General features: G+C 44.6%; 1 protein-coding gene across 6 annotated transcripts; it reads left to right on the forward strand.

The window, feature by feature from the left end:
* The first annotated feature begins 3,188 nt into the window (after positions 1-3,188).
* Positions 3,189-23,998, forward strand: sec31b (SEC31 homolog B, COPII coat complex component). 6 transcript variants are annotated; one of them, XM_041836051.2, is made up of 27 exons: positions 3,189-3,314; positions 4,545-4,659; positions 5,091-5,214; positions 5,330-5,525; positions 5,783-5,878; positions 6,038-6,046; positions 6,368-6,508; positions 9,523-9,665; positions 10,376-10,475; positions 10,671-10,832; positions 11,190-11,366; positions 11,667-11,900; positions 12,508-12,675; positions 12,944-13,079; positions 13,307-13,485; positions 14,326-14,452; positions 14,876-15,021; positions 15,223-15,396; positions 15,858-16,040; positions 16,392-16,683; positions 17,077-17,451; positions 17,823-17,867; positions 18,494-18,549; positions 18,926-19,084; positions 20,877-20,996; positions 21,160-21,231; positions 23,405-23,998. In XM_041836051.2, exons 2-27 carry the CDS (start codon positions 4,581-4,583, stop codon positions 23,582-23,584), a joined length of 3,873 nt encoding a protein of 1,290 aa, XP_041691985.2. In that variant the 5' UTR covers positions 3,189-3,314; positions 4,545-4,580; the 3' UTR covers positions 23,585-23,998. The 6 variants fall into 6 exon arrangements, with proteins under 6 accessions (XP_041691985.2, XP_041691987.2, XP_041691990.2 ...); XM_041836053.2 differs by having other exon boundaries at positions 3,190-3,314; positions 11,214-11,366; XM_041836056.2 differs by lacking the exon at positions 17,823-17,867 and having other exon boundaries at positions 3,190-3,314.
* The last annotated feature ends 807 nt before the right edge of the window (positions 23,999-24,805 follow it).

The following is a 24,805-nucleotide window of genomic DNA, read 5'->3' on the forward strand; positions in this document are numbered from 1 at the left end:
TACAAATGTGGAAAAAATTGAGACCACTGCTAATTTTTCTTAAATCAGCATCTCTACATGTATGACAGTCATTCCATTCCAGTGTCTGTTGAATTCCAACACAGGCACACCTCATTCTACTGAATTAGGTACTGATTAGGTGATCACCTGAACCAAATCTTATTTAGCGAGGAAAAGTATAAAAACCACTGCTGTTGTCATCACTATCCTCTTGTAATAGGACCAGCTGGATGGCAAAAACAGTGCTAATAGTACCTCAAAAGTAATATTAATCAAAAAATAACTATTGACCATGCCAAAAGAGTTGAAAAGGAAAGTTTTGAGTGAGGAAAATAAGGGGTCAATTCTGGCTTTACTGGCAGAGGGATACAGTGAGCGTCAGGTTGCTTCCATCCTTAAAATGTCAAAGATGGCGGTTCATAAGAACAAGGTCAAGCAGCAGACATTGGGGACAACAAAGCTACAGACCGGCAGAGGGCGAAAACGACTCTCTACTGACCGGGATGACCGCCAACTCATTCGAATGTCACTCAACAACCGTAGGATGACATCAAGTGACCTACAAAAAGAATGGCAAACGGCAGCTGGAGTGAAGTGCATGGCGAGGACGGTTCGAAACAGGCTCCTAGGGGCAGGGCTGAAGTCGTGCAAAGCTTGAAAAAAGCCCTTCATCAATGAGAAGCAAAGAAGAGCCAGGCTGAGGTTTGCAAAAGACCATAAGGATTGGACCGTAGAGGACTGGAGTAAGGTCATCTTCTCTGATGAGTCCAATTTTCAGCTTTGCCCAACACCTGGTCGTCTAATGGTTAGACGGAGGCCTACAAGCCACAGTGTCTCGCACCCACTGTGAAATTTGGTGGAGGATCGGTGATGATCTGGGGGTGCTTCAGCAAGGCTGGAATCGGGCAGATTTGTCTTTGTGAAGGACGCATGAATCAAGCCACGTACAAGGTTGTCCTGGAAGAAGACTTGCTTCCTTTTGCTCTGACATTGTTCCCCAACTCTGAGGATTGTTTTTTCCAGCAGGACAATGCGCCATGCCACACAGCCAGGTCAATCAAGGTGTGGATGGAGGACCACCAGATCAAGACCCTGTCATGGCCAGCCCAATCTCCAGACCTGAACCCCATTGAAAACTTCTGGAATGTGATCAAGAGGAAGATGGATGGTCACAAGCCATCAAACAAAGCCGAGCTGCTTGAATTTTTGCGCCAGGAGTGGCATAAAGTCACCCAAAATCAATGTGAAAGACTGGTGGAGAGCATGCCAAGACGCATGAAAGCTGTGATTGAAAATCAGGTTATTCCACCAAATATTGATTTCTGAACTCTTCCTAAGTTAAAACATTACTATTGTGTTGAACATGAACTTATTTTCTTTGCATTATTCGAGGTCTGACAACACTGCATCTTTTTTGTTATTTTGACCAGTTGTCATTTTATGCAAATAAATGCTCTAAATGACAATATTTTTATTTGGAATTTGGGAGAAATGTTGTCAGTAGATTATAGAATAAAACAAAAATTTTATTTTTACCCAAACACATACCTATAAATAGTAAAACCAGAGAAACTGATAATTTTGCAGTGGTCTCTTAATTTTTTCCGCAGCTGTATATATATTTTTAAAATGAGTTAGAGCTAAATAGAATGGAGCTAAGCACAGGCAAAATCCTAGAGGGAAACCTGGTTCAGATTCACCTTTCAGCATGACAATAACCTAAAACACAAAGCCAAATCTACACAGGAGTTGCTTACCAAGACAACATTGAAGGTTCCTGAGTGGTCTAGTTACAGTTTTGACTTAAATCAGCATGAAAATCTATTGCAAGACTTGAAAATGGCTGTCTAGCAATGATCAACAACCAACTTGACAGAGCTTGAAGAATTTTTTAAAGAGTAATATGCAAATATTGTACAATCCAGGTGTGCAAAGCTCTTACAGACTTACCCAGAAAGACTCACAGCTGTAATCACTTCCAATGGTGATTCTATTCCACTCTGTATTGACTCAGTGGTGTGAATACTTATGTAAAGGAAGAGGGCACGACAACACCTTTTCCCCCTCAGGAGACTGAAATGATTTGGCATGGGTCCCCAGATTCTCAAAAAGTTTTACAGCTGCACCATCGAGAGCATCCTGACCAGTTGCATCACCGCCTGGTATGGCAACTGCTCGGCATCTGACCGTAAGGCGCTACAGAGGGTAGTGCGTACGGCCCAGTACATCACTGGGGCCAAGTTTACTGCCATCCAGGACCTATATACTAGGCGGTGTCAGAGGAAGGCCCCAAAAAATGTCTGACTCCAGTCACCCAAGTCATAGACTGTTCTCTCTGCTACCGCACGGCAAGCGGTACCGGAGCGCCAAGTATAGGACCAAAAGGCTCCTTAACAGCTTCTACCCCCAAGCCATAAGACTGCTGAACAATTAATAAAATGGCCACCCAGACTATTTACATGGACCCCCCTCCATTTGTTTTTACGCTGCTGCTACCCGCTGTCTATTATCTATGTATAGTCACTTTACCCCTGCCTACATGTACAAATTGCCTCCACTAACCTGTACCCCTGCACATTGACTCGGTACCGGTACCCCCTGTATATAGCCTCGTTATTGTTATTTTATTGTGTTACTTTTATTTTGTTTTTTTAGTTATTTTATTTAGTAAACATTTTCTTAACTCTTTCTTGAACTGCATTGTTGGTTAAGGTAAGTAAGCATTTCACTGTAAGGTTTACACCTGTTGTATTCGGCGCATGTGACAAATAAAATGTGATTTGATTTGATTTGAAATGAGATATTTCTGTATTTCATTTTCAATACATTTACAAAAATGTCTAAAAACATGTTTTCACTTTATTTTCATTATGGGTATTGTGTGTTGATGGTTGAGGAAAACATATATTTAATCAATTTTGAATTCAAGCTGTAACACAACAAAATGTGGACAAGGGGTATGAATAATTTCTGAAGTCACTGCAAATGTGGCTGGTTGAAGCAAGTCACAACATTTTTCTTCAGCAAAATTACCATACTGTTTTGAAAAAAGTATACATATTTATTCAGTACTTTCATCAACCAAGCCCAGTACAGATACAGCAGCCGACATACGGAGAGGCGAGACAATCTTTGCTGAACTGAAAATATTGCTACACACAGCTGCATGTTAAATCAGGATACTGACCGCGGTGGTGTTTGATATCATGTCGGCCACCGTAGAAGAGGATAACATATCCATGATTACGTTGGGAGTGCCCGGTGGATTTCTTCATCATTTGTAGCTAGAAAGATTTATTATAATTAATTCCGACGTAAGTATTATATATTTTTATACGCAGATATGGGGGTACTAACAATATAGTGTTAGAATACAAGTATTCTAGCATTTAACTAGCTTGCTAGACGTATAAACTGAACGACACGTCTGCACGATTTAGCTGTCAAGCTAGCAGTAGCTCTAACAGCAGCCAATGACACGTAGCGGTAACTAGCCTAGCTAGCTAAAGAAAGTGGTTGAACCAGGGATGGTTTAGGTAATGTTGGTTGAACTACTAGCTATCTAGCTAACATTCTAGAATATATACATTACGGCGAAGAAAAGCCGTTAGCAGATGTGTGTTGCTAGGTAACCAAATGACGGATGTTAGCTAGCTTGCTAAAGTTTTCTCATCACCCAGCAGTAGCTATCTAGCTAACGGTACGCTCGCTTCTCGTGTTGGTGATTCATGAGACGTGCTTGAAATTGATTCTTCTAACGTTAGTAAATAATGTGTCAGGTGATTAACCATCCCTACACGTGTCTTAGCTAGCTAACGCCCTACAATATATTTTGTTTGATTATTCAGAAACGATTAACTTTTTAATATATTTTTATGTAGCTAGCTCATAGTGTTTAGAAATTGGCTAGCCCCATAAGACATCCATTACTGCCCAATGCAATGGGTCTACCTGGGGTGTATTCATTACGTCTTACAACGGAAACCGTTTACCGTTGAAGAACCAAACGGAGAGAGCGACCTACCTTAATTTGTCCAATAGAAACTCGTTTTCGTTGCAAAACTCTTTCCGTTCAGAGTAAACGGTTGTATTACAGACGAAACGTTTTGCAACAGAATCGGCAGAATTAATACACTCCAGGGGTCATAACGTCAGGGGTGTGTTCAGTATGGCAAAACTGTTCATTTTCGAAATGTTTTGGTTATGTTCAACGTTTCATTCAATGGAAACGGTACTGTGCTGAACGACCATTTGAAGAACGGTGTGATTATGGTGGCTCAGAGGGCTATTGTCTATGGTGCAATTAGCTACAAATGGTCACACTGGTCAATATATATCTCAATGTGTCACACCCATATTGATCAGGGCACACCCACCAAACGGGAGTGAACATACCTCAAAAGCTGTTGAAGAATGGTGCGCACCGTTTTGGGGGAAACATGTCATTCAGTAGTAACCGTCACACAATGTAGCAAACGTTGAACCAAACTGAATGCACCCTAGTATTGAAACATCATTAAAAGTGCTTGTTTTCCATTCTTTAGGACTTTGATAGAGGCATCCTAGCCCAATAGAGGAAGATGAGGCTGAAAGAGATCCAGAGGACGGCTCATCCAGCATGGAGTCCTGCCCCCCACCACCCTATCTGCCTGGCCTTAGGTAGGGCACAAATGTTACCTGTATCAGACCTGTCCTGCACTAACCCTAACCCTTCTACCTGACCTTAGGTAGGGCACAAATGTTACCTGTATCAGGCCTGTCCATACCTGTCCTGCACTAACCCTAACCCTTCCACCTGACCTTAGGTAGGGTAGAACGTTTTGTGTATCAGGCCTGTCATGCACTTATACAGTAGATGGTTCCAGATGTTTACGCAGTCTTGCCAGTAGCCTCCCAGATCTGTTTATGCTATCTTGCCAACTTGCCTAACTTGGCAAGCGCGCATAAACAGATTTGGGAGCAGGCTGCTAACACAGGAGTGATGTAACCAATGATAACAGGCTTCACTTTTAATGCCGAATAACATACTCTTGAGGTCTTGTGATTTATGGGATTTCATTCTTGGTCTTATTGTTTTTGTTGACTAACAGGCACATCAGCGCAGCAGTTGGACGCGTCATTCAACACCGCTGCCGCCCTGGAAATATTCCAGGTGGATTTTGCCGATCCTTCCCTGGACATGAAACTCAAGGGGTCCCTACCTACTTCTAACAGGTAAAGCAACAAAATGAGCCAGGGAGAAGTAGCTGCTAACCCAATACTACATACGAGTCATCAAGTTCATATGTTATTGTATCAATACATATGATTCAACCATTCTGTCCCCTAGGCTGCATAGTCTGGTGTGGGTAAACTTTGGAGCAGGAGAAGACGGTTTGGGAGGGAGACTGATTGGAGGCAGTGATAATGGCATGGTAACGGTGTACAGCCCAGAAGCCATCGTAACATCAGGGGCAGAGGCAATAATAGGACAGTCTGACAAACACACTGGGCCTGTCAGAGCACTAGACTTCAACCCCTTTCAGGTAATAATAGGAGCAGCGAGTCAAGTCTTTGGCCAATTCTCACTTGTAGTTTGGCATGCAATTAAAATAGCTACTAAATTACATTAAATTAAGGTTTTAATATGAACACTTAAAGAATATGTTCAATACAATGTTCTGTACAGTATCATATTAAGGTTTTAATATGAACACTTAAAGAATATGTTCAATACAATGTTCTGTACAGTATCATATTCCCCACATGTATTTTTTGCTCATTTGAATGTGCTCTTTTTCAGAGTAATCTGTTGGCGTCAGGGGCAAACGATTCAGAGATCTACATCTGGGATCTGAACAATTTCAGCAATCCAATGACACCTGGGACAAAGTCACAGGTAATGTCTTTTGGGGTAGTTTGTCCCATTCCACTGTATTTGTATTTCCATAGTATTTCTTCTCAAAATCAAAATGGTGGGTATTCCAGATGATGAAATCCCTGTAATGAGTCTTTAATTTCATTTTGAACAGTTTTCTCCATGTTTCCCTCTTTGTAGCTCTGTGAGGTAAGAGTGAAAGCCAGCGTGTGGTTAGTGTCTGGTGTGTGGTGGCTTTAACATGTGTGGGCTGGTGGGAATGTTGAATAACCTGAAACTTTCCCCTATCAAGAGATTACTGAAGTCTCTAAAGAAATAGCGTGTGCATTTCTATGATGATGGTCTTCCACAGTGTGGCAGTGTTGGGTATTTTTGGCTTTGCTTTTTGATGTGTAATAACACTTTTTTGTTAATGTCTAAAATGTGTGCCGGGATATTCTCCAATCAGTAATTCCTAGAGGAATATCTATATTTATAACAATGTTGCTCCTCCTCTCCCCATCCACCTAGCCTCCTGAAGATATCAGTGTCGTGTCCTGGAACCAACAGGTCCAACACATCCTGGCCTCTGCCAACCCCAGTGGGAAAGCAGTGGTCTGGGACCTGAGGAAGAACGAGCCCATCATCAAGATTAGTGACCACAGCAACAGGGTGAGTACAGTAGATTAGTGACCACAGCAACAGGGTGAGGACAGTATATTAGTGACTACAGCAACAGGGCGAGGACAGTAGAGTAGTGACCACAGCAACAGGGTGAGGACAGTAGAGTAGTGACCACAGCAACAGGGTATGTACAGTAGATTAGTGACCACAGCAACAGGGCGAGGACAGTAGATTAGTGACCACAGCAACAGGGTGAGGACAGTAGATTAGTGACCACAGCAACAGGGTATGTACAGTGGATTAGTGACCACAGCAATAGGGTGAGGACAGTAGATTAGTGACCACAGCAACAGGGCGAGGACAGTAGAGTAGTGACCACAGCAACAGGGTATGTACAGTGGATTAGTGACCACAGCAATAGGGTGAGGACAGTAGATTAGTGACTACAGCAACAGGGTGAGGACAGTAGATTAGTGACCACAGCAACAGGGTATGTACAGTGGATTAGTGACCACAGCAATAGGGTGAGGACAGTAGATTAGTGACCACAGCAACAGGGCGAGGACAGTAGATTAGTGACCACAGCAATAGGGTGAGGACAGTATATTAGTGACTACAGCAACAGGGTGAGGACAGTAGATTAGTGACCACAGCAACAGGGTGAGGACAGTAGATTAGTGACCACAGCAACAGGGTGAGGACAGTAGATTAGTGACTACAGCAACAGGGTGAGGACAGTAGATTAGTGACCACAGCAACAGGGTGAGGACAGTAGATTAGTGACCACAGCAACAGGGTGAGGACAGTAGATTAGTGACCACAGCAACAGGGTGAGGACAGTAGATTAGTGACCACAGCAACAGGGTGAGGACAGTAGATTAGTGACCACAGCAACAGGGTGAGGACAGTAGATTAGTGACCACAGCAACAGGGTGAGGACAGTAGATTAGTGACCACAGCAACAGGGCGAGGACAGTAGAGTAGATTAGTGACTACTGCAAAAGGGTGAGGACAGTAGATTAGTGACCACAGCAACAGGGTGGGACAGTAGATTAGTGACTACAGCAACAGGGTGAGGACAGTAGATTAGTGACCACAGCAACAGGGTGAGGACAGTAGATTAGTGACCACAGCAACAGGGTGAGGACAGTAGATTAGTGACCACAGCAACAGGGCGAGGACAGTAGATTAGTGACCACAGCAACAGGGTGAGGACAGTAGATTAGTGACCACAGCAACAGGGTATGTACAGTGGATTAGTGACCACAGCAATAGGGTGAGGACAGTAGATTAGTGACCACAGCAACAGGGCGAGGACAGTAGATTAGTGACCACAGCAACAGGGTGAGGACAGTAGATTAGTGACCACAGCAACAGGGTGAGGACAGTAGATTAGTGACCACAGCAACAGGGTGAGGACAGTAGATTAGTGACCACAGCAACAGGGTGAGGACAGTAGATTAGTGACCACAGCAACAGGGTGAGGACAGTAGATTAGTGACTACAGCAACAGGGTGAGGACAGTAGATTAGTGACCACAGCAACAGGGTGAGGACAGTAGATTAGTGACCACAGCAACAGGGTGAGGACAGTAGATTAGTGACCACAGCAACAGGGTGAGGACAGTAGATTAGTGACCACAGCAACAGGGTGAGGACAGTAGATTAGTGACCACAGCAACAGGACGAGGACAGTAGATTAGTGACTACAGCAACAGGGTGAGGACAGTAGATTAGTGACTACAATGCAAGAAGATACCGGTAGCCTACAAAGCTGGAAGCTAACTGTCCTTGCTAGCTTACTGCTGAAACTAACATACATTCACTACCTAGTACCTTGTTCGTGATTAATATGCAAACCATAACGCTAAATATTGCTGATTTCAGAGCTGATTGTCACCAAAAACGTTATTCATTCAATTCATCTCCCTTGTCTCTCACCAGTCGAGATCATCTTTGCCCAAGCCTGGAGCTGTATGTGTGAATGAGGTCATTGGTCTTAAAGAGACAGCGCACACTTTTATAAAAGAAGAGTTTGCTTCTTCTATGCAAATGTTGTTGATCAGTACAATCAAATATGTCTTGAATGGAAACAGATTGTTTTTCATCTGTAGCCCCATGAAATCAACCAAAACAAGCTCAATAACGCAATGCATTTGCACACTCTTATTGAATATGCATTCCCCTGTATTGTGGATAGGCCTAGGCTACACCTTGATTTACCCAGTTTATCAATAAAGATTTACCATTTAAATAAATGATTACCGTTATGTAGTTAGATCTGTAAAAAAACAAAGTCAAATTGATTAATTAATGCATACATTAAAAACTCTAACATTTCAAATGCAAAGATATTGAACTCAAAAGATCTGTCTGGATCAAGTGCCATTCTGTGACTTTGGCTAATACGGCTTATTTTTTTTGCCGTGGTATCGTTTTGGTATCGAGTATCGTGATACTAAACCTGGTATCGGTATCGAAGTCAAAGTTCTGGTATGGTGACAACACTACAGTACATGGTGTTTTGAGTGTCTATTCTGGTATCGTTACAACACTACAGTACATGGTGTTTTGAGTGTCTATTCTGGTATCGTGACAACACTACAGTACATGGTGTTTTGAGTGTCTATTCTGGTATCTCAACCTGTATGGTTGTGTGGTCCTGTGTAACTGTTGGTCAGAGGTTGTGAGTTCAATTCCTGCAGAGATCACATACACAAAACCCATAGGCCTACGTGCACTCACTGTTACTGTAATGCAACTCACTGTTACTGTAATGCAACTCACTGTTACTGTAATGCAACTCACTGTTACTGTAATGCAACTCACTGTTACTGTAATGCAACTCACTGTTACTGTAATGCAACTCACTGTTACTGTAATGCAACTCACTGTTACTGTAATGCAACTCACTGTTACTGTAATGCAACTTACTGTAATGGAAGTCGCTTTGGATGAAAGCATCTGCTAGATGACATATATTATGTGGGTTGAAGAGCTTCTGACGATATCTATCTCTCTACGATTGTAGTGTGTCTGATGTGGTGTTGGTTTGTGTTGTAGATGCACTGTTCAGGGATGCTCTGGCACCCTGAGGTGGCCACACAGTTGGTCCTGGCCTCCGAAGATGACCGCATGCCAGTTATTCAGATGTGGGACCTGCGCTTCGCCACGTCCCCTCTCAAAGTCCTGGAGAACCACACAAGGTGAGCCTTTTGGACATTATGCTACATGAGTTTACATGGAGCTGTTATGTATGATGGTTTACATGGAGCTGTTATGTATGATGGTGATATGGTTTACATGGAGTTGTTATGTATGATGGTGATATGGTTTACATGGAGCTGTTATGTATGATGGTGATATGGTTTACATGGAGCTGTAATGTATGATGGTGATATGGTTTACATGGAGCTGTAATGTATGATGGTGATATGGTTTACATGGAGCTGTTATGTATGATGGTGATATGGTTTACATGGAGCTGTAATGTATGATGGTGATATGGTTTACATGGAGTTGTTATGTATGATGGTGATATGGTCTCTGTTATGGCAGGTGCAGCTAAATGCTTAATGTTTCAGTAATATCTATGCACCAATTTGTAAGTCGCTCTGGATAAGAGCGTCTGCTAAATGACGTAAATGTAAATGTAACAATAGTAATCTCCACACATAATCCAACGTTTCTTTCTTGTTTAATGCATTGGTGATGTGCTGCTGTAATTGTCTGAATGTCGTTTGTTGTGTTTTTATTGGTGTTGTATGTATTAGGTGGTGCAGTCACATTTCCCTTTTGGGGATTAATAAAATACAATTAGATTTTATAGCTAGGCTGTTGTTGTGTTTTCATAGTTGAAGTTCAAAGAAAAAGCCTTGACTGTAGGTGATGATGGCGTCATGTTTTTCCTCCTCAGGGGACTTCTGTCCATAGCGTGGAGCCAAGCAGACCCAGAGCTGTTGCTCAGTAGTGCTAAAGATAACAGGATCCTCTGCTGGAATCCAAACACTGGAGAGGTACCTGGTTTTCTGATCTGTTTGAAAGGCCTCATCACACCATGTGGTGTATATGGCCTCCACAACAAAGTTCCGCCGTCTTTCCCTGCCCAGGGCTTCTTCACATGCCTCTGGTGTCCAGGTGATCTGTCTCTAGATCTTTTCTAAATCGTCTCACGTTGTAATGGTGATCCAATCTCTCTCCCGTCTCTCTAGGTGATCTATGAGTTACCAACAACCAACCAGTGGTGCTTTGACATCCAGTGGTGCCCCAGGAACCCAGGGCTGCTGTCGGCAGCCTCGTTTGACGGGTGGATCAGTGTCTACAGCGTGATGGGAGGAAGCCTGGAGGCCCAGCAGCAGAGAAGGGCTGATCAGGTAGAGAGTCTCCATCTGTGTTACAGCTCTACATCCACTGGCCGTGTCTATTTACTGTCTAAAGGAAAACACCCACAATCCAGGGCTGCCACTAAGTCGCTGTGGATAAGAGTGTCTGCTGAATGACTAAAATGTCAAAGGCTACCTATTTCCTATCTAGTGCACTACTTTTGACCAGGGGTATGGAATAGATGCGATTTGATTGTCTTAACATTTTGGCAGAGTCTGGTGTGTAGCCTAGCTTTAAATGTGGTTGCTACTGCTGCTATAATGGTAGGACATGGCTGTAGATCCCCCCTCATTAAAGAGCTCTGCTCATCTATCTTACCTTTAAATAATATTTAGATTGGAATGCAGTCCATGTGTGGTACTTTCCCACAGATCTCCTCGTCCTTTGACACCATGGATCCGTTTGGGACGGGCCAGGTGCTGCCCCCTCTGCAGGTTCCCCAACCCACCCCTCAGACCACCCTCGTCGCTCCGCTGAAGAAGCCCCCCAAGTGGGTGCGCAGGCCCGTAGGAGCCTCATTCGCTGTAAGTGCAATGTACTTATATATTTTTGTATGTCAATTTTTTGTATTTCTGAAGGTAAATAACATAAGTAGATGCCTATTGTGAGGAACCCCAATATGTTTAAGCAGTAAGGCATGAGAACCTATGGATTATGGAGGAAACTCACGGTTAATGTGTATTCTTAGTCATGACGTAAAGTGTTACTCTTCGGTGACGCTCTACTTATAAAGGGGCCAAACGTGCTCGTGACAAGTCTTACAATGTATTATAACTGCATCATGGTAATACTACATTCCCCCCCCCCATCTCTTCTCCTTGTAGTTTGGTGGGAAGCTGATCACATTTGGGAGCCCTAAGCCTCCAGTCCAGAGCCCACAGCCCGTCCCTGTCCCCAGGCAGGTGTTTGTGAGCCAGGTCACCACGGAAACAGAGTTCCTCCAGCGCTCCAGAGAGCTGCAGGCTGCTCTGCAGTCCGGCTCCTTGTCAGACTACTGCCAGGCCAAGATCCACAAGGCCCCAACAGACTCTGAACAGGACATATGGAGGTTTCTCCTGGTAGGTGTTATGACGCTTAACAGTGGCATGAAAGGTTCATTTTAAAGGGATAATGGGAGATTTTTGGGAGATTTCTACTTACCAAGGGTCAGATGAACTCATAGATACCATTTTAGCATGCTAACAGTTCCAGTAGACTTCCAGTCATTGCACTAACGTTAGTTAGCAATGGCTCTCGAAACTACCTTTTTAACTTCCTTCAAAACTGCATGCAGAGACAAAAATGGTATCCGTGAGATCACATGACTCTGGGTAAGTAGAAAAGGGGTTTCATTGCTGAAATCTCACACTGTCCCCATAATGTTACATTGTTTGACCCTGGGATACGTTTACGTCCCCCCCCCCCACCCCCCCATTGTTCAGTTAACGTTGTGATTAAAAGAGTACAGTTATCTGTGACATCTGTGGTCCTGCGTATCCTTCAGACTGAACAGTAGTAGGAATCACAGAACACCTCTGGAGATGACACGTTGCATGAACAGTAGGCTTCTCTTTACGATGGATTTGGAAAGAAACAGCCATGACCAATATATTGTCAATGATGAACACAAGTTCTGCAAGGGCTGTTTTAATGTTTGTGATGTTATCCACCTCCTGACGTTTGCAGGTCAACTTTGAAGACGAAGCCCGGGTCAAATTCCTGAGACTTCTGGGTTTCAGCAAAGAGGAGTTGGAGAGAAAGATATCCACCTGCTTGGGGAAGAACCTGCAGCCGAACGGACATGGAGTGGATGCCAACGATCTGGCTGAGAAGATACAGCTTCTCTCTACTCAGGTCAGACCAGGAACATGCCTCTACATAGCCCTGCTACATAGTCCATTCTCTTCATAGTACTCCTAATTCTAGTCCAGACTGCATTTCTTCCACAGTCCACCAGAGGGCAGTGACGGGTATCAGAAGTGACGTGTGGTCTCTTTTTCATAACAAAATGAATCCTGTCAGATGACTCTGTTAAAATGTCCCCTTTAGTGTTTACAGATAACATGTATATTACCAGCACCAACCTTCCATCAAAGTTAATAGTTCTTGTTTGTTTTTCCAGAGGTCAGAAGAGTCCGGTGATGCAGTCGACTCCACCAAGACCCCTGGTTCATCCTCCCCCTCAGACTTTTTCAGTCACATCCCACCACAACCACAGGACAAGGAGAAGATCAGCTTCCAAATCCCTGTCTCAGCAGGTACTGCTTGTTTTCTGTTCAGTATCACAGCTCTCTCTTCCTGTGAAATCTAAACAGTATGGACTGGTTTCCCGGACACAGATAAAAAATAAAAAAAAGCATGTTCAATGTAAAACCTTTTTAGTCCAGGATTAGCCTTAATATGAATCTGTGTCCTGGTAACTGGCCCTTTGTATGAATGTCACTCTCCGTATCTCATTCAGTGATTTATGCCTCTGTTGTTGCAGATGCAGACGGTCTGATCAGCCAGGCTCTGCTGGTGGGTAACTTTGAGGGAGCGGTGGATCTGTGTCTGAACGACGGGCGCTACGCTGAGGCCATCCTGCTGGCTATCAGTGGAGGAGAGGAGCTACTGCAGAAGACCCAGCAGACATACCTGGACAAGCAGAGGAACAGCATCTCCATGGTAAGACAGGGGACGTACCTGGACAAGCATCTCCATGGTAAGACAGGGGACATACCTGGACAAGCATCTCCATGGTAAGACAGGGGACATACCTGGACAAGCATCTCCATGGTAAGACAGGGGACATACCTGGACAAGCAGAGGAACAGCATCTCCATGGTAAGACAGGGGACACACCTGGACAAGCATCTCCATGGTAAGACAGGGGACATACCTGGACAAGCATCTCCATGGTCAGACAGGGGACATACCTGGACAAGCATCTCCATGGTAAGACAGGGGACATACCTGGACAAGCATCTCCATGGTCAGACAGGGGACATACCTGGACAAGCATATCCATGGTAAGACAGGGGACATACCTGGACAAGCATCTCCATGGTAAGACAGGGGACATACCTGGACAAGCATCTCCGTGGTCAGACAGGGGACATACCTGGACAAGCATCTCCATGGTCAGACAGGGGACTTTTAAACTACGTCTCAAATGGCACCCTATCCCTGTCTAGTGCACTACCTTTGACCAGGGTCCAGTTGGGACATACCCTCAGGGCTATCTGATTATATTATATTTGTATGACTTGATTACTAGCTAGCAAAGTTTAGTTTAGTTCAGAATATAGTTATTTTATATCAACTGAGTCGACGTCAATAAATACAACATGGTTGTTAAGTCTACAACATGTTAAGTCTACAACATGTTAAGTCTACAACATGTTAAGTCTACAACATGTTAAGTCTACAACATGTTAAGTCTACAACATGTTAAGTCTACAACATGTTAAGTCTACAACATGTTAAGTCTACAACATGTTAAGTCTACTTTCGATCTTTCCTCAGCTGATCTCATCCGTGGTGACCCAGAACTGGGGAGACATCGTGCAGAGCTGTGAGTTGGATAACTGGAAGGAGGCTCTCGCCGCTCTCCTAACCTACGCTCACCCCAACGAGTTTGCTCATCTGTGTGGTAAGGACACCAAGATGTTGAGGATTGTAGCAAAGGAATCAGTAAACTCCGACTTGCTTTTTACCTTAATTTCAGCACTTATTTATGCAGTGACTAAAAAATCTATTTCACAAGAGAGGCCTGATTGTTCCTGATTGGCTCTTCTCCTTCCTATTCCTAAACCCCACCCCCCTTTCTCCTGGTAGCACTGGAACTGATCTCTATGCTATGTAGCGTTTGTCATGACTATATCTGTTGTATGGTTGGTATTGTCTGATGCTGTTTCTTACCCTGACTGCTAGAGACCCTGGGGTCGCGTCTGGAGGGTGAGGGGACAGAGAAACGCTGTCTGCAGGCATGTCTCTGTTACATCTGCTATCTAACCTCTCCTTCTCTTCCCCCTCCCTCCCTCTCTCCCTCGCTCTCCCTCTCCTGGTACTGTAGACACCCTGGGGTCACGTCTGGAGGGTGAGGGGACAGAGAAACGCTGTCTGCAGGCATGTCTCTGTTACATCTGCTCTGGGAACATTGAGAAACTAGTGGAATGCTGGGCCCTGCAGAGGGACTGCTCCTCTCCTCTGGTTCTAGAGGTAATAAATAGTTTATCTATATATTTGTCCTTTTATTTAACCATGGAAGTCACGTTTCCAAGTGAACCCTCGTGTTATAACATGATGATGTGATCCGATAACTGGCCAATTTGGTTGCATTCCTTCCAACCAGATACTGTCTGTAATGACATCGTAGGAACCGGGTAGTAACATTATGCCGTCTGTGTGATTGACTGCCAGGACTTGGTGGAGAAGGTGATGGTCCTGCGTAAGTCTATTGAGCGTCTGAGGAGCAGTGAGGTGGCGCTACAGAGTCCTGTCCTGGCTGACAAGCTGACTCACTATGCTGGTCTCCTGGCCTCACAGGGCAGCCTGGTTACAGCAATGTCCTACCTGCCAGACGCCTCAGACCAGGTAAGCACAACCGACACTACTCTTCAGATTCCCTTATCAACAAGGAAATATTTCATCATGTCATTACGCTTCGAAGACGCCCGCATGTTTTCTCTCTCCTGGATTGTGTTCAGACCTGCATGTAATATGTACTACGTATGGAACTAATGTTGTAGTCCAGAAAGTTCATTTCCCTCCCATCTGGTACTCCAGAGGGATGTACTACAAAGCAGGATCAATGAGTTTGACAGCTTACTTCGATAAACAACCAGAAATTACTACTGATTTTAAAAAGCTAAACTTCCATGTGTTCTTGGTTGTTGAGTCAATTAGACCATGCCCATTTCAAGCTTATCTTTAAAAAAAATTAAAAAAAAGATATGTTATTTCATAATATTAAGGCAAGTTAGCTGGCTAACTAAGATTTAAAGTGCTATTATAACTGAGGTAAGGGTTTTGTTCTGTGCTGTGTGTCCCTGCAGGCTTCCATCATGATGATGAGAGACCGGCTGTTCCACGCCCAGGCTGAGGGAGCAGCAGGGCGCCAACAGCCCCCACCGTTCCCCTACAACATAGTCAGTGTGACGGGGGGCCACCCTGCCCCCTCCCAGGCCCCTGCTGCCCCCTCCCAAGCACAACCACCAGCACAGACAACACTGACGCCGGTATTTTAGGAATCAATGCTTGTTGTTTGACACATTTTTGCCTCAGCCATGAGAGTGCAACAATACACAATAAAAAATGATTTGAGGATTATAAAACACAATCAAGTAAACATACTTATTTCCATTGATTTTATACATTGATGAACGTAATCTCCACTTGAAGTGTCCATGATATCATAGCAGTTGCTAGAGTACATGTTGTGAAAAGTCAGCAGGCTTTAGGACGTTGTTATGATTTCATGTATGTTTCTGTCTCTGCGTGCCGCTCTACTTTTGAAGTGGTCCTCTATATAGGGAATAGGGTGGTCTTTCAGACGCAGACTGTGTATAAATGATGATGTTTCTCTCCAGGGGCCCCACCAGCCTCCTCTTCCTGTGATGCCAGTGGTTGGCCAGCCTCAGCCTCCTATGACTACCGTGTTCACTCCTCAAGCTGCTACTGCTCACTCCAGAGGACCACCTCCTCCTTCATATGGTGGTCTGCCACCCTCCTCCCATGGTCCTCCAGCTAGTGGTCTGCCACCCTCCTCCCATGGTCCTCCAGCTAGTGGTCTGCCACCCTCCTCCCATGGTCCTCCACCTAGTGGGCTGCCACGGACAGGGATACGGCCAGCCTACCCCCAGCATCCTGCCGCTGCCCCAGGTAGGCTCTCACCCTCAGTCCAGGACCGTGTTCAGTAGTCAGACGTTGTATCTGGAACTGACCTTGTGTATAGTGTGTTTACTTTACTTTATCTGTCTGCTAAATGGCTTATTATTATTATATTATATTATTATTATTATTATTTATCTTGTTCTTCTTATCTTATATCCTGTGTTTTCATTGATATTGATTACTGCATTGTTGGGTTTGGCGCTTGCAAGAAAGGCATTGCACTGTACTTGTGTACGTTACATTAAAACTTGAAACTGGTTTGTTCTACGTAATATATTTCTATCTGAAGGTAATATACAAGGCGGGCCCTGCTGAACCCGGTGCTACTCTGTCTACTCCAGATTGGTCTTGATGTAACATTTCTGTCTCCTGTCAACTCAGGGTTCTCTCCACTCCAGCCACAACAGCCCATGTCTGCAGGACTCTCTGCCTTCGCTCCAGGACCCACTATGCCAGGCTCCAGCCTGTCTGGACACCCCCCTGGCGGCCTCCCCACCATGCCCAGCCCAGGGCTTCCTCCTTCAGGCTTCACCCCCACCTCGCTCCCCTCAGGCCCCATGCCACCGAGCTACCAGCAGCCTGGGGCCCCCGTCGGCATGTACCCACCAGGGGGGTCTCACCTTCACAGCCAGGGCCCACCTGCAGGTCCCCCCTCTGGCCCATACCCACCCATGGGACCTGGGTACCCACAAGGAGGTCCTGGAGCCCCAGCCGTCAAGTCCTTCTCTGCTCCCTCGGTTGCTCCTCCTCCTACAGGTACTGACCATGATGCAATTGATGGGTTGAATCCCAAATACTATCCTTTTCCTTATATAGTGCACTACTTTTGACCTGGGCTCATAGGTCAGTAGTGCACTATAAAGGGGAATGGGGTGCAATTTGGGACGTAGGTATTGACGTGTAACACCACTGTTTTTCTGTTATGAGCCAATACATCTTAAATAATCTTTATTAATTTATGCTTAAAGAAGGAATGGTAGTCAGAAATAGATGATTGTATGACACTTGTCTCTTTTTATAAATACTAAAACATGTGTAGTGAGATTGGAGAAGTGAATTAGCACATGTTGTAATGTTAATTGATACATGCTTTTGATTGAGCTGTCCCCCCCTTGTTTAACTTTCAGGGTACTTCCCTTGGCTGAGTCCTCCCCTTGTTGACGATGATGCAGGTGATAGTGAGAGTGAGAGACAGGGCTAGGTTTGGATGTGGTGGGATAAGAGCGTGTTACTGCCAACATGTAGAAAGGTGTTTGCTTGTGCCGTCACATGATCGTACAGGGACACGTAGAGTCGGTCTAGGGTTTATAACAAACCATTGTAACGATGTAGTGAAAGAATCCATGCTGGTGATTATATTACATGTAAACATAATACCTAATTTAATACCAAAGTATCTGTTGTTTTTAAGTTGATATTTGAATGCTTAAAAATATCCATTACCACAGTATTAGGCTATGCCAAGTAGTGAAGATAATGCAACAACAATAATGTGTTATTATCGACAGTCCGTGTGTCCAATCTAACTGCACTTCGATGCTGCCTGGCCATGGCCTGCTATCTGTTGAAGTCACCTGTTTGTTGCTGCTCTAGTGGAAATAACTTTATTTTTTTTATTTTTTTTGAGTTGAAAGCGCTTTTAAGACTAATTTTGCGAAATAACCCTGCTCATCTTAATGTCACAGACCTTTCCATTTAACTCCATGGATCCCCAGGTCTCTATAGGCTCTTGGCTTTGGCTGCTGTCTGGGTTCAGAAGTGTTCTTGTGGCTGACTATTCCTATTTCACTATCTATAGGACAAGACGGCTGGAATGACCCACCTGCAGTACGAGGGGGTCCCAGGAAGAAAAAGGTAACTCCTCTGGATGAATTACCTTCACACCGGGTTCCCTATCCTCTCTGACAACATGGACTAGCTCGGACTGGAGAAATGCGGACCAGTTCCAATTAGGAACCGACCCAGTCCAGGACCAGTAGACCATCTTGGAAATGTTAATAGCTACAGAGGCTTAAACATGCTTTAACCATCTTAGTTCTATGAGAACCAGTATTCAGTGAATATGTTCCCCAGATGTTGTAGACTGTATCTTTTGGTATTTCAATACTTACACATGTTTAAACACACATTTAAGATCTTAGCTATATGTTAACCAGTATAAGGTGAATTTTTTTTGTTTGTCTGTAATTAACCTGGTAGTGTGTGAATCTGTGTTCTGTCTGTGCCTCAGGGTGTCCCAGAGAACTACACTCCTCCTGCTCCCATCACCGCCCCTGTTATGGGGGGTTTTCCCATGGAGGGCCCTCATCAACCCCAAGGACAGCAGGGCCACGACCCCAGTCGCACCCAGCAGTTCCCCCCAGGGGCCCCTCAGGAGCCCAGCGTACAGGTCAGTGACAACCTAGTCTCGACCCCAGCCTTTCTATTTCTCCATGCCCAGTTCTGGAGCCAGAATACAGTGGGATGTCTGGTAGCATGAGACTAGTGCCAACCTAACCCAGTACTAACTGGCACAATTCAATACGGATCTGAAACATCAAGAGAGACCTGAAAGTATCAGTCTTCTCTAGTTCTCATCTCCCATTTACTTTCTTAATAAAGGCCTGGCAGGCTGACCACTAACCCCTAAAGTCAGGCTGCCATTTACTTGCTTATTAAAGGCCTGGCAGGCTGACCACTAACCCCTAAAGTCAGGCTGCCATTTACTTGCTTATTAAAGGCCTGGCAGGGTGACCTCTAACCCCTAAAGTCAGGCTGCCATTTACTTGCTTATTAAAGGCCTGGCAGGGTGACCACTAACCCCTAAAGTCAGGCTGCCATTTACTTGCTTATTAAAGGCCTGGCAGGGTGACCACTAACCCCTAAAGTCAGGCTGCCATTTACTTGCTTATTAAAGGCCTGGCAGGCTGACCACTAACCCCTAAAGTCAGGCTGCCATTTACTTGCTTATTAAAGGCCTGGCAGGGTGACCACTAACCCCTAAAGTCAGGCTGCCATTTACTTGCTTATTAAAGGCCTGGCAGGGTGACCTCTAACCCCTAAAGTCAGGCTGCCATTTACTTGCTTATTAAAGGCCTGGCAGGGTGACCACTAACCCCTAAAGTCAGGCTGCCATTTACTTGCTTATTAAAGGCCTGGCAGGGTGACCACTAACCCCTAAAGTCAGGCTGCCATTTACTTGCTTATTAAAGGCCTGGCAGGGTGACCTCTAACCCCTAAAGTCAGGCTGCCATTTACTTGCTTATTAAAGGCCTGGCAGGCTGACCACTAACCCCTAAAGTCAGGCTGCCATTTACTTGCTTATTAAAGGCCTGGCAGGGTGACCACTAACCCCTAAAGTCAGGCTGCCAGACTCAAGTCTCCATTCGCTCTGCTTAAGGAAAAGGGTGGGATTGAGGTTAACTAACATCTGTATGCAAAATTCAAGAGAGACCTGAAACATAACATCTAGTTCTTAACTCCTATTCCCTCATAATAGGCTCTGGCAGGCTCCTAGAAATATATATCTATATATAGATGGGCAGTTCTCTAACCCCTGTGGGCTCATAGAAATATCTATAGATAGGCAGATCTCTAACCCCTGTGGGCTCATAGAAATATCTATAGATGGGCAGATCTCTAACCCCTGTGGGCTCATAGAAATATCTATAGATAGGCAGATCTCTAACCCCTGTGGGCTCATAGAAATATATATAGATAGGCAGATCTCTAACCCCTGTGGGCTCATATAAATATCTATAGATGGGCAGATCTCTAACCCCTGTGGGCTCATAGAAATATCTATAGATGGGCAGATCTCTAACCCCTGTGGGCTCATAGAAATATCTATAGATGGGCAGATCTCTAACCCCTGTGGGCTCATAGAAATATCTATAGATAGGCAGATCTCTAAACCCTGTGGGCTCATAGAAATATCTATAGGTGGGCATATCTCTAACCCCTGTGGGCTCATAGAAATATCTATAGATAGGCAGATCTCTAACCCCTGTGGGCTCATAGAAATATATATAGATGGGCAGATCTCTAACCCCTGTGGGCTCATAGAAATATCTATAGATAGGCAGATCTCTAACCCATGTGGGCTCATAGAAATATCTATAGATGGGCAGATCTCTAACCCCTGTGGGCTCATATAAATATCTATAGATGGGCAGATCTCTAACCCCTGTGGGCCCCTTCAGCTCCTCCAGGCGCTGCCGGCTGAGAGGGTGGAGCAGAGAGAGATTCCTGCAGAGCACATGGTCCTCAAACAGACCTTCGACAGCCTGGTTCAACGCTGCCAGCTAGCCGCACAAGATCCAGTAAGTCTTTACACAGGACAGTAGTATCAGGTCTTGTATATTCAAAAGCCAGGATTTCTACCCATCTATCTGCATACGAAGCGGTAAGTCTTACACACAGAGCCGTTCTGTATGTGCTCCTGTTGTAGTCTGACATCTAATATTCTATGTGTTATTTTCTCAGCAAACAAAAAGAAAACTTGACGATGCATCGAAACGCCTTGGGTACCTGTATGACAAGCTGAGAGAGCAAACGGTGAGAACGTGTAGCAGATAGTTTACCACCGGGGGTCGCCTTAGAGTTCAGCAATCTGCTTTTTCAAAACGCAGACCTTCAAAAAATCTGCGTTTTTTAAAACCATTTCACCTGCGTTTTACATTGAAAGTCAACTGTTTTTTTTGCTTCAATAGCGTGATCAGGGACGTGCAACTATAGTTTTCCTTCACAGAAAATACATTAGTGCAACACATTCAGCAGAAATTGGCTTCATTTTCATCAGATGACAACAGAAGTGCAACGCTATTTGGCTGGCAGCCACACAAGTAAATGAGCTTACAATGAAAAGGCAAGGTATATTTTGCAAAATCGATGCATGGCCATCATATTTCGAATGTTTATCATAGAAAGAATGTAGCCAGCTACATTTCCCAATGTTTTGCTTGAAGTTAATCTTGCATTTTACCGTAAAAAGTCTTTAGTAGCTCCACATCAGTCAGAGCGCTATCTACTGATAGAATGCCTGTTCATGAAATTTCATCCAAGTGGAGAAGTGTAACTGAAGCACAAAATTAGTCTGATGCCGAGCAGAAATTACAATAAGAAGCATTTTACATCTGTCTTTACAAAACGCAACAAGATATTTCTTATGCGTTTTATTTAATTTTTCTGCGTGAAAATCACAGAATTCTGCATTAACGCGACCCCTGTACCATGATGTCAGTTAGTTCTCATTCTAACCCTGTCAAGGTAGTCCACTACATAACAGACCCAGTCAAGGTAGTCCACTACATAACAGACCCAGTCTAGATAGTCCACTACATAACAGACCCAGTCAAGGTAGTCCACTACATAACATACCCAGTCAAGGTAGTCCACTAACAGACCCAGTCAAGGTAGTCCACTACAGAACAGACCCAGTCAAGGTAGTCCACTACATAACAGACCCAGTCTAGGTAGTCCACTAACTGACCCAGTCAAGGTAGTCCACTACAGAACAGACCCAGTCAAGGTAGTCCACTACATAACAGACCCAGTCAAGGTAGTCCACTAACAGACCCAGTCAAGGTAGTCCACTACAGAACAGACCCAGTCAAGGTAGTCCACTACATAACAGACCCAGTCTAGGTAGTCCACTAACTGACCCAGTCAAGGTAGTCCACTACAGAACAGACCCAGTCTAGGTAGTCCACTACAGAACAGACCCAGTCAAGGTAGTCCACTAACAGACCCAGTCAAGGTAGTCCATTACAGAACAGACCCAGTCAAGGTAGTCCACTACATAACAGACCCAATCTAGGTAGTCCACTACAGAACAGACCCAGTCAAGGTAGTCCACTACAGAACAGACCCAGTCAAGGTAGTCCACTACAGAACAGACCCAGTCAAGGTAGTCCACTACAGAACAGACCCAGTCTAGGTAGTCCACTAACAGACCCAGTCTAGGTAGTCCACTACATAACAGACCCAGTCTAGGTAGTCCACTACATAACAGACCCAGTCTAGGTAGTCCACTACATAACAGACCCAGTCTAGGTAGTCCACTAACAGACCCAGTCAAGGTAGTCCACTACAGAACAGACCCAGTCTAGGTAGTCCACTACAGAACAGACCCAGTCTAGGTAGTCCACTAACAGACCCAGTCTAGGTAGTCCACTACATAACAGACCCAGTCTAGGTAGTCCACTAACAGACCCAGTCTAGGTAGTCCACTACATAACAGACCCAGTCTAGGTAGTCCACTAACAGACCCAGTCTAGGTAGTCCACTAACAGACCCAGTCTAGGTAGTCCACTACATAACAGACCCAGTCTAGGTAGTCCACTACATAACAGACCCAGTCTAGGTAGTCCACTAACAGACCCAGTCTATGTAGTCCACTACATAACAGACCCAGTCTAGGTAGTCCACTACAGAACAGACCCAGTCAAGGTAGTCCACTAACAGACCCAGTCAAGGTAGTCCACTACAGAACAGACCCAGTCTAAGTAGTCCACTAACAGACCCAGTCTAGGTAGTCCACTACAGAACAGACCCAGTCAAGGTAGTCCACTACATAACAGACCCAGTCTAGGTAGTCCACTACATAACAGACCCAGTCTAGGTAGTCCACTACATAACAGACCCAGTCAAGGTAGTCCACGTGCATAAAATATTGTAAAGAAAGTTTTTACATGCCTACAGTAACTTAAATTCTCCCGTCATCCTGTAGCTGTCTACCAACATCCTGGGTGGTTTACATGAGATCAGTCGCTGTGTGTCTGTCCAGAACTACCCGCGTGGCCTAGAGGTCCACACTGCTGTGGTCACCAGCAGCAACTTCAGCGAGATCCAAGCCTTCATGCCCATCCTCAAAGTGGTCATGACCATCGCCAACAAGCTGGCCGTCTGACCGCTGATCTCACACCTAGGCTAGCGTCTAGAATGAACCTTATTTCCTATAATGCACTGCTTTTGACCAGACCTTGTGGACTCTAAGGGCCCAATGAGCTCTGTGGGCTCTATAAGAGCTCTATGAGGGCCCTGTGGGCTCTATGAGGGCCCTGTGGGCTCTATGAGGGCCCTGTGGGCTCTATGAGGGCCCTGTGGGCTCTATGAGGGCCCTGTGGGCTCTATGAGGGCCCTGTGGGCTCTTGTCAAAAGTAGTGCACTATAAAGAGAATAGGGTGCCATTTGGGACGCACTCCAAAACACACCAAGACAAAACAACCAGACTTCAGTGTTATCATATGAATGGATCATAATGTTATATATATTATTTCTTTTTCAGCTGTTGAAATGTGCTTTGATAAAAACATTTATTGCAGATTTTGTGGTATTCGCTGACTCATTGAAAGGTTTCTGACTTGGCTGGTGATGAGAGGTATTCTCTTTCTCTCTGAGAAGACCAGTTATTGTTACTGTGGTGTTTATCAACAGCAAAACACCCAATATTATTTAAAAAGTAGAGTCCTTTTGCTTTTGAGGGAAAGATAGCTGATGTTAAATATATAAGTAATAAATGAGGATTATTAAAATGTTATATCTTTGAGAGTGGAGAAATATGCACAATGTCTCGGAACAATGTGTGCTTGGATTCTTTGGCTGTCAGTAGTTCTAATCATGGTAACACATCCAACTAGGGGAAGACTTTGATGGAGAGAGAAAGGCTGTATTGTCCACCTTCCTACCTCATCTTTCCTTAACAAACCACATCCAGCTGATTTTTAGAATGGTTAGGAAAAGTGAATGAATTAAAAACATTTCACTGACTTACCAGTGTGTTCTACTTACCATTGTGCCATCTCCTAGTTTGTTACGTTGTCAGGCCAAAGCACTGCAACAACTAGCTCTGATCCAGGGTGTTAAGTGAGGCTTGCTGAAGCTGAGCTGTGTCAGCACCTGCCCTGGACCAGAGCTATGCAACAACAGAATGTAATTTAATGATACTTGTCAAGTTGCTGGATTTTTATTATAGTCAGTCTATGTTATAATCGATATAGAGTGGCCCACTGCTGTCAGCTAGCTTGTGTGATTGAGATACTGTATGAGGCTCCCGTGTGGCGCAGTGGTTTAAGGCACTGCATCGCAGCGCTAGCTGTACCGCTAGAGATCCTGGTTCGAATCCAGACTC

This window comes from Coregonus clupeaformis, chromosome 31, assembly GCF_020615455.1.
Source record: "Coregonus clupeaformis isolate EN_2021a chromosome 31, ASM2061545v1, whole genome shotgun sequence".
Taxonomy (NCBI): Eukaryota; Metazoa; Chordata; class Actinopteri; order Salmoniformes; family Salmonidae; genus Coregonus; species Coregonus clupeaformis.

Coding starts and splice junctions, on each gene's coding strand:
- sec31b (XM_041836051.2), top strand. CDS start 4,581: ATGAGGCTGAAAGAGATCCAGAGGACGGCTCATCCAGCATGGAGTCCT. Junction 13,080..13,306: donor CCAAATCCCTGTCTCAGCAG/GTACTGCTTGTT, acceptor CTGTTGTTGCAG/ATGCAGACGGTCTGATCAGC. Junction 14,453..14,875: donor CGAGTTTGCTCATCTGTGTG/GTAAGGACACCA, acceptor CTGGTACTGTAG/ACACCCTGGGGTCACGTCTG.